We start from the raw sequence: 14,338 nt of genomic DNA, 5'->3' as shown, positions 1-14,338 counted from the left end.
TGGAGGAACGAATAGGTGAGTTGCTTTTAAATTTGTATATTTAGTAAACTAGAGTGCTGTTCCTCATGTTATATTTCAGTGTTAAATGCAAAGATACTTTTTTCTTACATCCAACAAATAGCAAAATAAAATATTTCTCTTCACATATAAAATCACCCACAAAATTCTGATTTGTTGGCCGTGCTTACCTTTGCTTGAAGGAAAGTACTGTTGCTTGATTGCTATAAATATTTTAGCATTTCACCTGACATACCTGCCCTAAGTGTAGGGCTGATAATACATTTCTTTGCTCTGAGAACAAAAATGGTGGAAATGCCATTACCACTGATCAGTGCAGAGAAACAAGTGCAAAAGGATGGTGAGGGCTGTCCTTGTGGTATAAGCACCGGACACAAGGTGTGAGATGGTATTTACCTCAAACACTCCCAGACACATCAGGATGTCTCACTAGTTGCATGTTGGACTAGCAGAGCATCTCCTCCAGCAGAACGGGAAATTTCTGTGCATAAGCTCTCCTTGCTTTTCTTTGGTAGTGTCACTCAAAAAAGTGTGTACCGGGGATTCACTTGTTCTGATGTTTCTTTTTTGCCCGGGGATTTTTGGCCTTGCTGAGCTGAGAAATGTGTATGACTTACAGTAGAAAATTGTCATTTTTTTCTGCAGTAGCAGTGTGTCAGGTGGCAAATACTGATTACACGTGTGGAATTGTGTCGTTACAAGTGATGAATTCCTACTTAAATCTCCAACTCTTTTTTTTTTAAATCAAGTTAATACCCTGAATCATTAATATCCCCTTTTAGAGCTGAAGAAACAGGCCTTGACACCAGAGTTAAATCTAGGTCTTCCAGCTCAGTGATGTGAAGACTGACATTGTCACCAGGGCAGGAAAGGTATTCACTCTTCCATCGTTTTCCTGTCTCTCTGACACGTCAGTGATGCCTTGGATCTTCATCTTTAGATCTCAAAATCCTTGTAAAAGAAGCAGACAAGTACCCAGCAGCCTCATTTTACATTTAGTGTGATTAATTGCACTATTTGAAGCATTTTTTTGCCGTGCTGGATTTCCTTTTGACCCTTCTTTTTTTTTTATGCTTTCTGCTGAAGAGGAATGGAAGTGTTCTGAGAAATGCTGAGTGTGTGGCTTTTTATGGAATTTGGCCATTTTTAAGAGATTTGGACACTTAAGAGTAATTTAGTGATATTCTAGAGATTATTCCTCCTGTCTCTTATAATTACCCCGGCAAATGCCAAGTTATCCCATAAAAAGAAGATTTTTCAGGAAAACAGCAGGTTCGTCCTACTGTGTTAAACACAAACACCCTCCTTCTTTCCTGAATCAAGAAAGAAAAAATGCAGTGTCTTCCTCTAAATATACACTTGTGTTTTTTGCTGCTTTTAATTTTGCACTTTGGTTCATTTCTGCAGTTACTTTAGTTGTATCAACAATTATTTAAAAAAAGGAAAAAAAAACCCTGCAGCCGTTTTCAGCGCTTGTTGTTCTTGGCACAGGATCAGTTCTGGTGTCCAACTGGTAGGACCTGAAACTTGGTGCTTAACAAGTGCCTGTAGTCAAAACAGTTGGTGTGTGCGAGCGCTGATCTGGTATTTGCTGCGGCAGGTCATCTGCCTGATTTTTTTACCGTGTGCAGAATACCTAATCACGTTGCTGTGTTTCTCTGACGGCATCTGTGGCAATGTGAATCGTTTCACGTTCCAAAAGTACATGTTTACAGTCGTCGTAGAATCAGATTAAGTTGGCAGCCTGCTCCTCTCTGTAAGTGGCTCAGTTTACATTTCTTCTTCTAGCAGGATGTTTTGCATAATTTTGCTGATCCTACTCACTTGTAGACTTTGTGAAATGGAGAATCGTTTTAGTGGGTTTATGTCAGAAAGCGAAGCTTGTGTTTATTGTAAATAAACACCAGCAGAACGGTGGTTATTTTAGCACTTGATAATTTCCCAATTATGTCATTTGACCTGGAATGAAGCTTGCAATTGTTGAGCTGTGTTTTATGCAGCGGATCAGTCCGGGGGTTTGAGCTGGCAGTTTATTTCCTTTGTCAGTTTACAAGAAGTATCAAAATGAAACCGACTGTGCTGTTTCCTTTCCAGTGCGCAGCGCAAGAAGGGTGGAACGGTTTGCGGATATTATTTCCAAACTTTTTCAGCTCGACTTGGAATAGTGCTTTGTCAAAAAAGCTGGTAAAGTTATCCTTCAGTCTTGCAATGTTATGCTGTAGTTTGCTAGCATCAAATCCAAGTTTATTTTTGCTTAACCTCACATACTGGGTTTTGTTAGGTTTTTTTCAGACTGTGGCTGCAAAATGAAAGTGCTTACAAGGTGTTTATGAACTCTTGTTATGAACCAGCTGCCAGTTACTGCAGGATGACACATTTCTGCAAGCAGTCTAGTTGTTCAGTTTTCTGGTTGCTGGCTGTCGCTTTTCGGGCATGTGTGGTTTTCTTCTGTTTTAGTTTTATTAGAGTTAATGCCAAGTACATTTGTAAACTTTGAACTGGGATCAGTACAAGGTGGTAGGTTTCACTTACTATTTACTGAAAATGTAAGTATACATTGCTCAACTTTGCACAGTGAAGGGCTGTGCAACAAAACACCTCGGGTTATACTGTAAATAGAAAAACTGCAGTTTGTGCATAGGTGGTGTATGGAGTTACCATGAGTAACATCTTCATCAACAAGACCGATACGTTACTGGAACAGAATCACGTTGTGGATGAGATACTAAATTTCATTATCATCTGTTTAAATACTGTAAATGAGGAATAACAAACAGTATTCATATTGTGTTTGGGCAGTCAGATAAATGAATTTATAGTATTTTAAGTAAAAGGGCTATGAACTCAAGGTTTGTGATGAATACAAGCTTAAAAGGAGTTTTATTATTCTGTAATGTTTACTAACAGCAAGTAACTTTCTTACCTTTCTGGGTTTTAGCAATTATATTTTGTCTGTTTTTACCAAGTGTAATACCAAGCTATAATCCATGACACTGGGTCTCTGAGTTATTCGTGGGTCAACCTAAAATTGATTTTTGCTTTAGGCCTCTTGTACGCAGGAAGTCAGATCGTGCTAAATGAGAGTAATGTTTCAAAATGACTGGTGCTGACAAAGTTCTAGTGTCTCTCTTCTGACAACGTTAGAGGGAATTTTTTTTGTTTTAACTACCTGCAAAAAAATACTGAAAGAACAAAGCATATCTTTCTCTATGGTCAAGCTGTATCATTACTTTTTTTCCTTTGCAATCTTCTGTGTCTCGCCGATGGAGAAGACACTAATTGTGACCAAAAACTGTTCACTTGATTTGATCAATTTTGAGTAGCGCATGTTGTATAAAAATGGATATAGGTGGGATAGACTAAGAAATGTTTTTAGTTTTGTAGTCCAAATTAGAGATATCTGCAGTTTCAGGATCATATAAAGATCTTTTTGGGTACAAAACTATTGCAGTCCACCTGGAAACATACGGTTAGTGTATTTTACTGGCAACGTATTTACTGCTGTGTCGTTGTCTGTAAGGTTTGCTGTGAGCTGAGTGCTTGATCTTGTGTGAGAGAGTCGAGGCAAGAATGCGAGAAGAGGCTTTCTACTCAGAATGTGGTTTTGCCTCTTTTTCCCACACGCTGTGCTTGTGGCTCTGGAGCTTATATTGCCTCGCTATTGCTTTGCTTTTTTGCTTATGATTAGAAGGAGATGTGGCGTTTCCTGCAAAACAGCTGCTAGTATTCCCTAGTGACCCGTCAGAGAGGATCCAGTGGAATTACAGATTCAAAGGCAGACCTAGAGGACTTTGGCAGCTGCAGCAGAGGTTTTGGGGAAAGGTAGGGGGTTGCATTGTGTAGGATGCAGGAAGGAGGATTAGAAATGGAGTACAAGGGCATGGGAGAGAAGCTCTGGAGATTCAGGGACTGTTAAGTCTCCAACAACATAAGGACTTCACATCTACAAACAATTCAGATTTGGCTGAGAAATTTGGACTATATCCATGTTTCCATAGGACGTGGAGGATCTCCTGGAATAGTTTAAGATCGTTTGCAATGCTACTGATGCAGAGTTTGCAATGCGCATTAGGACAATATGTAGCACTGGGCTTTTAGACTCTTGCCACTAACTAGAAGAAATAGCAGATATTGATCTGAAATTGATTCTTTAGAAAGTGCAGTTAATTCAGTGAGAGAGTGTTAAACTTTCCTTTGAGATTAATGTCATTAATACATTAACTGTTAGACAGCAGAAGTCACATGTTGCTTGTCACTTGCTGCAGTGGCTGTGCTGAGACAGCTGAGAGGTTGCAGAAGGATTAATGCGGTAAAGAGGATTGTAACTTCGATTGTATTCTCTCTGCTTTTGGATTTGACAGCAACTGGTATTTAGAAACAAAACAGAATATGTATTGTTATTTATGTGGAGGGTAAACATTCATTTGGAAGTATTTAAATGAATTGGAAAAGTTCTCTTTCATATTTTAAACTTGAGCACACATTTATAGCATCGCAGGCTTCTGCAGAAAATGAAATGCATGTAGAATTTAGGTTAGTATCTTATGAGCGATAACTGGTTTTCTAGTTGCCTTGCAGGATTTTTTCATTTTTTAGGAGCAAAAATTTTCATTCTATTTTAGGTTCAATTATGTCCAGTGACTATGCCAGTTCTGTAGGTAAACAAGGACAGCCATGTCTCCAGCTCTGTGTGTACAAGTTCACCTGCCCTGCTAGATCTAATCTGTCTACACATGAACTGCAAATGAGCGTAGAAATTTTTACACAGATGGCTGGTTGTCTCCCGAATGTGTTAGTATGTGAATATCTAATTTTATAACAACTATTTGATGTGCAAATATCTTTTATTCACATATTAATTTATTACATAGGCTGTATAATAGCAGATTTCTATATTGTGTGTAATTCCTTGTATATATGTAAAATATGAATAGACAAATTGGTAGAAATTTTTTAAAAACAGGTCAGGAAACTCGGTCTGATAGAGGAGCACTGGCACCCTGGTTTAAGCATTGATTTTGACAGCCTTCTTGCTTTGTCATATATTCCCATTATTTCTCTTTGAAACTTATTACCCATGTCTAAGGCTGATTCACTACCATATATGTAGTAAGGAAGGAGGAAGCGAGAGGTAAATATTGGTATATTCTTGAGAAGGAATATATGAATATTGAGTTATGATTTATGCCCCCATGATTGAGGTTTGTCTATGGGGTTTGACGCCTTTGGCAAGTCCAGCCTTCTGTGGCTGTGCTTGCCCAGCTCAAACAGTGGTTTTCTGCCCCCTTGGAGGAGTTACTCCTCCAGCTCTCCACTGTGGCCCTACCTGGAAGGTGTTGCTGGCATCTTCTCCTGCTGACACTCAAGTGACGTTTGCTTACATGAGTAAACGTGCAGATTTTAGCCGTCTGAGCAGTGTGTGAGAACACTGATGGTTGTGTGGCACTGGCTATTTACGTTCTTCCTCCTGTATGACTTTATAGTGGTCATAATTTCCATTTTGCTTCTAGGAAATTTCAAGAGAAGCTGAGTAATGCTGATAATTCTCAAATATGTATCGGAGTCTGTCTAAAACATGGAAGGCTTTCTCCATGTTCTGGGGGAAGAGGGGAGTTTGAGGAGGTAAAAGGAAATGCCAAATATAGCATTTGATTCTGATCACAAGAATGACCACTAATCTGACACACTCAGATAAAATAAGTAACCTTGTAATCTTTTCCTTCCCTATCTTTTAAGTAAACATTTATTTAGAATAGTGGGATGCACTTTATTATATTGTCATATTGCAACAGTGCCTCTTCCACCATTTTCTATGTTACAGTAAAAAATCCAAAGTTAAGGTACTGGTTTGCTCTTGGGAATTAATAAATTGAGAAAGCTGTCTAGGGAAAAGCACCAAACATTTAGCTTGACTAAAAATCCACTGTAAAGAGACTGTTAAAAAATAACTTGCTATGGCATGTGATACTTAGGTGACTTTAAAATATAATTTTAGATGGTCAGTATCTTGAATGTCTGTCTTTCTGGAAGATTAATTTTAATAACAGAGTAGTGTATTTCACTTCCAAATATATCCATAGGGATTATATCGAAGACAGTTTACTAGAAGGCAGTCGGTCTTGAGAAAACCAGTAGCTGTGGTGAAGGTTGAAGTAATTAATCCTGAATTTATATAATTTGTATATGGAAATCATGTTTTTTCCCAAGTTTCACTTTATATACAGCTTGGTTTTGTTGGTTACATAGCAGTTCCTTTTCATCAGTCCTCAAGTAATTAATGGGAAAGTTGCAAATTTTTATTAAGCTAATTTAAATTGATTAAGTAGTTGCTGAGAAGGTTAGTGAATCTTGAAACAATAACTATTATTTAACGAAATAAATAGTCTGTGAATGGAACTCTGCATTTCAGAGGCAGAGGTTGTTGCCACAAATGAGAGGTGAAATTGATGTAAATTAACTGCATCCTGCAAAGAACTTTTAACGGCAGAAGCTGCACACTGAGGTGTGCACACTACTTTTTGTATTTAAAAAAATTTAAGACTGTTTTGTTCTTCAGTTGCAGGAGAATCTGGAGTGAATTTCATATTCACAGCTTTAATTACAAATGCTGAAGATATGGAAGTGCTTGATCTTTAATAGAAAATGCCTTTATTTAGTCATTGGAGATCTAATAGAAACAGTTTGGAATATTCTGCAAAATTTTTTTTAAGCATTTATCTTTGTTTTTGAAGTATTCACCTATTGCAAATTAATCATGGATGAATCCTTCTGCTACTGGCAAGTTTTTACTTGTGAGGATGCCAGACAAATTGTCATGTTTTGATTCTCTGTGGGAAAATTTTTCTTAGTTATCCTTGAAATATCAAACTAGCAAGCACAGGGTTGATGATGTAAATACAAAACCTTCCCTTGCAGCAGCAGGTCGCTGTTGCTTCCTTAACTTGCTCTTGGCTGATCGGGTGATGCTGTGTAAGCTCAAAGAGTAGCACCCACTTGGGTTCTTCAAGTTAAGTGCTGAAGGCTTTAGATGAGGAAAAATGGCTGCTTGTTGAAGGAGAAATTCCAGCTTGTCCAAAGTTCCCGGTCTATAATTGCATTACGCCTGCTGCGTTTGATTACTGTGTCAGTAGCAGGGGTACCTGGCTGATCCCCGCCGTGGAGGCGCTCGGTGCTGGGGTGCCAGCAAGTCAGAGTCAGCTGCTGCTGAGCATGGCCCCGCTGACTGGAAAATTCCTCTTCCCCCAGCCCACCCGTGCTGCCTGCCGCCTCTGGCTGGGGAGCACTGGGGCTGGCTCGCTGCGGGGTGAAGGGGTTGGGGAAAGGGTGTTCCTGCAAATGGGGGGACAGGACTGTTAAGGATTTATAGCACCTCTCAGCAAAAACCAGCTCCTGTCTCTTGTAATATTTTGTAGTTGTGCTTAAGTTCACAGCACCAAGCCTGTTGTTTGCAGTACACTGTGATCAGCTGGCTGGCCAAGCACTAGCACTTCTTCTCTGGAGAAGTATGTAATTTGTAAAGAATGGCCAAATACCTTCTTAAAACAATCTTTTTTTAAACAATATCAGGGATAGGACGTTTAGATTTTTAAAAATACTAATAATAACCAAACCCAAACAATTTTGCTGAAATCTGTGTGTCCTGAAGCCTATTCTCTTGCGAGGTCAGCAAGGCCTTACTTTTTGCAGTACTTAAGAGGTCTCTCGCGTGAGTGTGAACAGTGCTTACACAAGGGCCTGACCTCTAGATGCAGTGTTTGTAACTGATATATAAACTTCCTGCTTTTTTGCACTTTCCATTTGCTCTGTGTGGAAAAAAATAAGCTTTTACCTTGATTGGTGCTTGGAGATAACCTCCAAGCTATGAACCAGGCAGAGCCTGCCTCTCTGGAAGGGCTGGGAGCCGCCGCAGACCTTTTGCTACTTCTCAGTCTTCCGGTTGTTTTCCTTATAGCTTCCCATTAAACTTGAAACAAGATAGTAATAAAGTGCCCAATAACCGGGTCACATGAATTCTTCATAAACCATTATAGAAGAAATCCCCTGTCTGTCGCAGAGTACTTCACTGAGTCATCTATGCTGTTATTACGTGCACCCCTCTTTCTTCTTCACGTGAAAGAGCTGGGACACCTAGTGTACCTCACACAGATGCTGGTAGTTGCTTATTGCTTAAAAAATGGTTTGAGATTTCTTGGTGAAATTTTCTGGGAGATTATTAGCATTATTTTACTATTTTTTACATTTTTCAGAGCACTTCACAGAGCTGATTTTGTTTAATTATCATTTGGCTTGATTACATTCACAACAGTAATGAACTGGTGTTCTTCAGAATGATGAAATCGTTGTAACTAGCATAGAGGAACAATTTCCCCTTCCCTGACTTCTTTTTTTTCTTTTAGCCTATGAAATGCTGTAAAGCTTATTATTTTTCCATTACAGAACGAAGACACGGTTCAATGTGTAAACCTTCCCCTTCTCCAGCTTCTCCAGCCTGCAATTCCAGGACATCCCTAGTACAGATGAAACCGAAATCCTGTATCAGCGGCCATAACCCTGTCAGCAGCAACTCAAAGCCATTCAAAACACCCAAAGACAATCTACTTACCTCCAGTAACAAACAGCACACAGTCTTTCCTTCAAAAGTATCACGGGATAAACCATGGTAAGTACCAAAATAACAGTTACTGAAGATGTTGGTGTTAAAAAAAATAGTAAGTATCTCTATGTTCTAGGTTGTCCCACTTCTGTTTAATATCTTTTTCAATGATCTGGACGAGGGGATCAAGTGCACCCTCAGTAAGTTTGCAGACGACACCAAGTTTGGCAGGAGTGTTGATCTGCTCGAGGGTAGGAAGGCTCTACAGAGGGATCTGGACAGGCTGGATCAATGGGCCGAGGCCAACTGTAGGAGGTTCAACAAAGCTAAGTGCTGGGTCCTGCACTTGGGTCACAACAACCCCATGCAACACTATAGGCTTGGGGAAGAGTGGCTAGAAAGCTGCCTGTCTGAAAAGAACCTGGGGGTGTTGGTCAACAGCCGGCTGAATATGAGCCGGCAGTGTGTCCAGGTGGCCAAGAAGGCCAATAGCATCCTGGCTTGTATCAGGAATAGTGTGGCCAGCAGGACTAGGGAAGTGATCGTCCCCCTGTACTCGGCGCTGGTGAGGCCGCACCTCGAATACTGTGTTCAGTTTTGGGACCCTCACTACAAGAAAGTCGTGGAGCGTGTCCAAAGAAGGGCAATGAAGCCAGTGAACGGTCTAGAGCACAAGTCCTGTGAGGAGCAGCTGAGGAAGCTGGGGTTGTTTAGTTTGAAGAAGAGGGGGTTTAGGGGAGACCTTATCGCTCTCTGCAACTACCTGAAAGGAGGTTGTAGCGAGGTGGGTATCAGTCTCTTCTCCCAAGTGACAAGGGATAGGACAAGAGGAAACAGCCTCAGGTTGCACCAGGGGAGGTTTAGATTGGATATTAGCCAAAATTTCTTCACCGAAAGGGTGGTCAAGCATTGGAACAGACTGCCCAGGGAAGTGGTTGAGTCGCCATCCCTGGAGGTACTTAAAAGACGTGTAGATGTGGTGCTTAGGGACATGGTGTAGTGGTGGACTTGGCAGTGTTAGGTTAACGGTTGGACTTGATGATCTTAAAGGTCTTTTCCAACACAAATGATTCTATGATTCTGTGCATATATCACAATCATTAAAAAATCCATATTCTCATCTTATCTAAGTTTACAGTTAAAGCCTCTACATTTCCTAAGGGAGGAAACTGGGATGTTTTTAAATAAAAAAAAAAAATATATATATAGGAAGAGGAAAAAGGACTGGGTTACTTTTCTGATGTTCCATCAAATGTCTGTTTTTCTAAGATGCATACAGCAAGTGAGATATTGACCCAGTTTGCTATCTTTAAGGTCCACCTTCCATTACAGTATCAGCCCTTAAAACTGATGCTTTTAAACAGTAGGATGATTTTTGCAGAGTTCTTAATATTGGCTTAACTGATGTTCATGAAAACTTACTGGTTATAGTTATTTATCTTCAACAGCAGCTGCTGTTAGAGCTCATTCTGTATTTTGATAATGTTTGATGCCTTATAAGAAGACAGAAGAAAATTCTGGCTGCAAAAATCACTATTTTGGGGGAGTCTTACATCATGTACTGTGATATATATACGCATATAAGGCTTTGAGACTGCCGGGCCCATCCTCCCGTGACTGTGATGATAGCAGTCAAGTTGCAAAAATGTAAATGAGAGCAGAACTGGGTCACTATTTTATCCCATAAGAAACTGGTTTGTCTTTAGTTATCTACAGAAAAGGTGCTTTGTGATTAGGTCACTAGGTTGGTGACTCAGGAGGTCTGGGTTCAGTTCCTGGTTCTGCACAGGCTACTGTTATGACTTAGCCTCCTCGGCCTCAGTTCTATGTCTGTAAACTTGAGATAGTAGGACTTCCTTTTTCTTAAGTTTTATCTACTTACTGTGTAAAGATCCTTCCCTTTTATATGTACTATCTAGCATAAGAAGGTCATGATTTTAGGTGGGGTCTCTGGACACAACTGCCTTAAAGCAGTAAATAATCTAATGCAAACCATTCACCCATGAGAAAGCATAAACTCAAATTATGTTAAAGTAATAGCTCATGTTTTCTGCCTGAAACGTGCACTAGTTGGTATGATTTCAAAGAGAGCAGCTTCTGCCTAGCTGTAGAATTTACCTTGCACTGGAACAAACTTGATCAAAATCTAATCTTCCTATAAATCTGAACCCACCATCTCTATAACCATGATGAGCATTCTGGACAATTACGGTATATAATTCTGAAAATAGAAAATCTGGATGTTTAGATTACACACATACATACACACAGATGAGATAGAGGCTATTCTAGTTAAGGTGTAAGTGCCTCATTTACTATTTTAAAAAATATTCTTGACTGAATAGTGACCTTTTCTTCTAAATGTTGGAGAGAAATTTTATACAAGAGGATTTTTTTTTTTTTAAGTCTAATTAAAAGAAAATCAGAAAGGACTTTAGAGTATTAACACTATTGACTATAAACCTGCTTCTCATCCTAGTGTTACAGACAGCAACTTACATATCCACATTTCAGCATACTAACTGAATCTATAAACAATATCTTCCGTTCTGGCAACAGATGGCATTCTGTCAGTCAGTAAAAGCTGGAAGGGAACAAAATAACTGAGCATTTCCACCAATCCCTTTTCCCTTTATTGGGAACATCCCAAACATTTACTGATTATTAACAAGGTAGATTCAGCTGTTTAAAACTGTTGTACTGCTCTGTTAATACTTTGGCAATGAATATGTCAGTAGTTGTACCTGTGAATTATCCAACTCTTGCAGCTCTGCTGGGAGATAATATTGTGGTTTTGTTTACCAGTGGGGAAAAATGAGGCATACAGTAGTTAAAGATATTGTAATCATCACATAACAAATCACAAACAGTCTGAAGTGGAGATCAACAAAATTGTCTTTCAAAATTTAGTGTTAAGTGCCTGAGATTACATGACTTATTAAAGAATAACATCAGTCTGATAATCATCAGAGGTTATAGAGAGCTGACAGCTGTTATGGAAGAAAGTGTTTGTTCCTATCCCATTAGTGGATTATAATTTTTATTTAGAGTTCTAGAAAATATTCAGCAGGTCTGATTTTCTTAAAGGAGAAATTGTTTATAAGATTTATTCTTTTTTAAGATAAGATTATATCTTCCATTCAGCTGTCTGTACAAGCCATAGAATTTCACCCACTTATTGTTTAGAAACACTCAATTGACACAAATACATTTGCCTCAAAAATGCAAATAGGATGCATCATGTATCCAAGTGTGTTGTGGTTTATCATCCTCAGAAGCTTCCAGTTATTCAGTACTTTTGTCTGTTATGTTGTAGTCTCATACCACAAATACTCACTTGACATAGGTTCTTCCAGACAGTTATCAAACTAGCTTAATTCAGGAATTGTATCACTTATAATGATTGCTTTCCAGACTTGGAATAACCTTTGTCGCGCTTCCCTGCTTCTTTCATACGGCATCTCTTTTAAATTTTAGCTGTTACAATTAGTAGTAGTATTTCGGCAATGGCCTCTGCAACAGCATGGCCCAGTAGATCTGTCTGTTGTCATGTCTGCATGCATGTAGATGCAACTCTTCCATTATTTAGTTCATTATAATTTTGGTTGAGTCATCATCTTAAATGTTGACTGAGTAGCTCTTTCTCTTCTTCACATCCTGTGGTGTTCTGAGATGCACTGCGGAGGTTCAGGTTGCTCCTCGGCTAATGTTTTAAAAAGCGTGATCAGAATGGTCAGAGGAAAGAGATCTGGAATTGTTTCATTTTTGTAGCTGCTGTTTTAATACTTCCCTTCTTGTAGTTGGAATATGAAGGATTATTGTGAATACATCATCCAGAAATATCTGTCAGCTCTGATTTTTTTCCCTGTATCTCTTTAACATCGTTGCTATTAATACAGCAGTACTCAGAGACTGGGGCAGTGCTGGAGCACCACTGCGCTGTGCACAAGATAAATGTAAACCATCTTTTTCTGAAGCTTGCAGGCGAGGTGGTAAGAGGTATAGTAAAAGGGCAGAAAATAGAAAAAGGCAAAGAGTAAGAAGATTGGTAGTAATAACAATAATAATCCACAAGCAATCATAATTAATAATACTTACCCTTTATAAAAGGCATTCCTGCGGCCAGGAACTCTCTCCCTCACTGCTGACCTGCCCAAAGGATGCCGCTTTGCTTGCTGTGCCCCAGCACAGCTTCTGAGCGCTGCCCTGGGGGATTTTGGTGCTGTGATGCTAAGGGTGTTAATTTCCACCCATCTGTGATCCTGAGGCAGTGCAAAATTGGGGTAAAGTATTAAAGTAAGCTAGCCCTGAGATACCAGCTGAAGCAAGTCTCCTTGACCTCCCTCCATGATGATTAGCCGTTGCCTGCCAGAAGTTCTGAAAATGAAGAAAATGAGATGGAAATTACATGGTTTTCATCAACATGTAGAAAACTGACAGTCTTTCTGCAAACAGAAATAGGATCACAAAGGTATACCTATGGGTAATCATTTAAAATTTATAATGTCACTTTTTAAGGAATTTTTTTAAAATAATCTCTTAGACTTTATTTCTTTGTGTTAGGAAATTAGTCATACTGAGGTTGAGAAAGTGAAGCTAGTCAAGATTTAAGGATATTCCTAATGCAGCATGGAATTGGAAACAAAATTCAGTAGAGTTAACTTGGACCACATATTCTAACCACTAAATCACAAATACTTTGTTAGAGGCGATCCCAGCAATGCAGAATACAACAATGTTTTATGTTTTTAAATGTTTGTGAATTTCTTTTCTCACAAGTTTGAAAAGAGTTGAATGAGTGGCTGAGATTTTAGAATTAATATAGTTAATGAGTGACCCAAAAAAAACCCTCAGCAAAATTACATAACAGCAAGGAAAAATAATTTTTAAAAGCCTGAAGAAGGGAGAAAAGAGGTAATAAGGAGCTCCAAGTATGAGGAGTGTTGAGACATTGTCGTGGTTTAGCCCCAGCCGGCAACTAAGCACCACGCAGCCGCTCGCTCACTCCCCCCCGGTGGGATGGGGGAGAGAATCAGAAGAGCAAAAGTAAGAAAACTCGAGGGTTGAGATAAAGACAGTTTAATAGGTAAAGCAAAAGCCGCGCACGCAAGCAAAGCAAAGCAAGGAATTCATTCACTCCTTCCCATGGGCAGACAGGTGTTCAGCCATCTCCAGGAAAGAAGGGCTCCATCACGCGTAGTGGTTACTTGGGAAGACGAACGCCATCACTCCGAATGTCCCCGCTTCCTCCTTCTTCCCCAGCTTTATATACTGAGCATGACATCATGTGGTATGGAATAGCCCTTTGGTCAGTTTGGATCAACAATCCTGGCTGTGTCCCCTCCCAGCTTCTTCTGCACCTGGCAGAGCATGGGAAGCTGAAAAGTCCTTGACTAGTGCAGCAACAACTAAAACATCTCTGTATTATCAACACTGTTTTCAGCACAAATCCAAAACATAGCCACATACCAGCCACTATAAAGAAAATTAACTTTATCTCAGCTGAAACCAGGACAGACATACTACAGTTATTTTTCTTGCTTGGGAATGACAGTGACAAGCAATGGCTTGGAACTAAAAAAAATTGCCACAACTTACTTAGGAGGGAAATTCACTCTGTTTCGGGAGTTTGTCACAGGTTCTCCTGCAAGAGTAGTTAGGATAGGATAGAATATTTCAGTTGGAAGGGACCTACAATGATCATCTAGTGCAACTGCCTGACCAAGA

General features: G+C 39.5%; 1 protein-coding gene across 5 annotated transcripts in view; it reads left to right on the top strand.

Annotated features, from left to right (window-relative positions):
- ATXN7L1 (ataxin 7 like 1) overlaps positions 1-14,338 on the top strand; it is a 120,981-nt gene that overhangs the window by 76,141 nt on the left and 30,502 nt on the right. For 3 of the 5 annotated variants that reach the window (XM_072859482.1, XM_072859469.1, XM_072859475.1), the window contains one exon: positions 8,455-8,677. In XM_072859482.1, coding sequence (XP_072715583.1) covers positions 8,455-8,677 — 223 coding nt within the window. Of the gene's footprint in view, positions 1-1,646; positions 1,775-2,130; positions 2,203-8,454; positions 8,678-14,338 lie in introns of those variants that run through there. The other 2 variants (XM_072859492.1, XM_072859500.1) reach the window with 2 other exon arrangements.

This window comes from Ciconia boyciana, chromosome 1 (assembly GCF_034638445.1).
Source record: "Ciconia boyciana chromosome 1, ASM3463844v1, whole genome shotgun sequence".
NCBI lineage: Eukaryota > Metazoa > Chordata > Aves > Ciconiiformes > Ciconiidae > Ciconia > Ciconia boyciana.
Note: the sequence above shows the minus strand (reverse complement) of the source record. Positions and strands in the feature narration are given on the sequence as shown.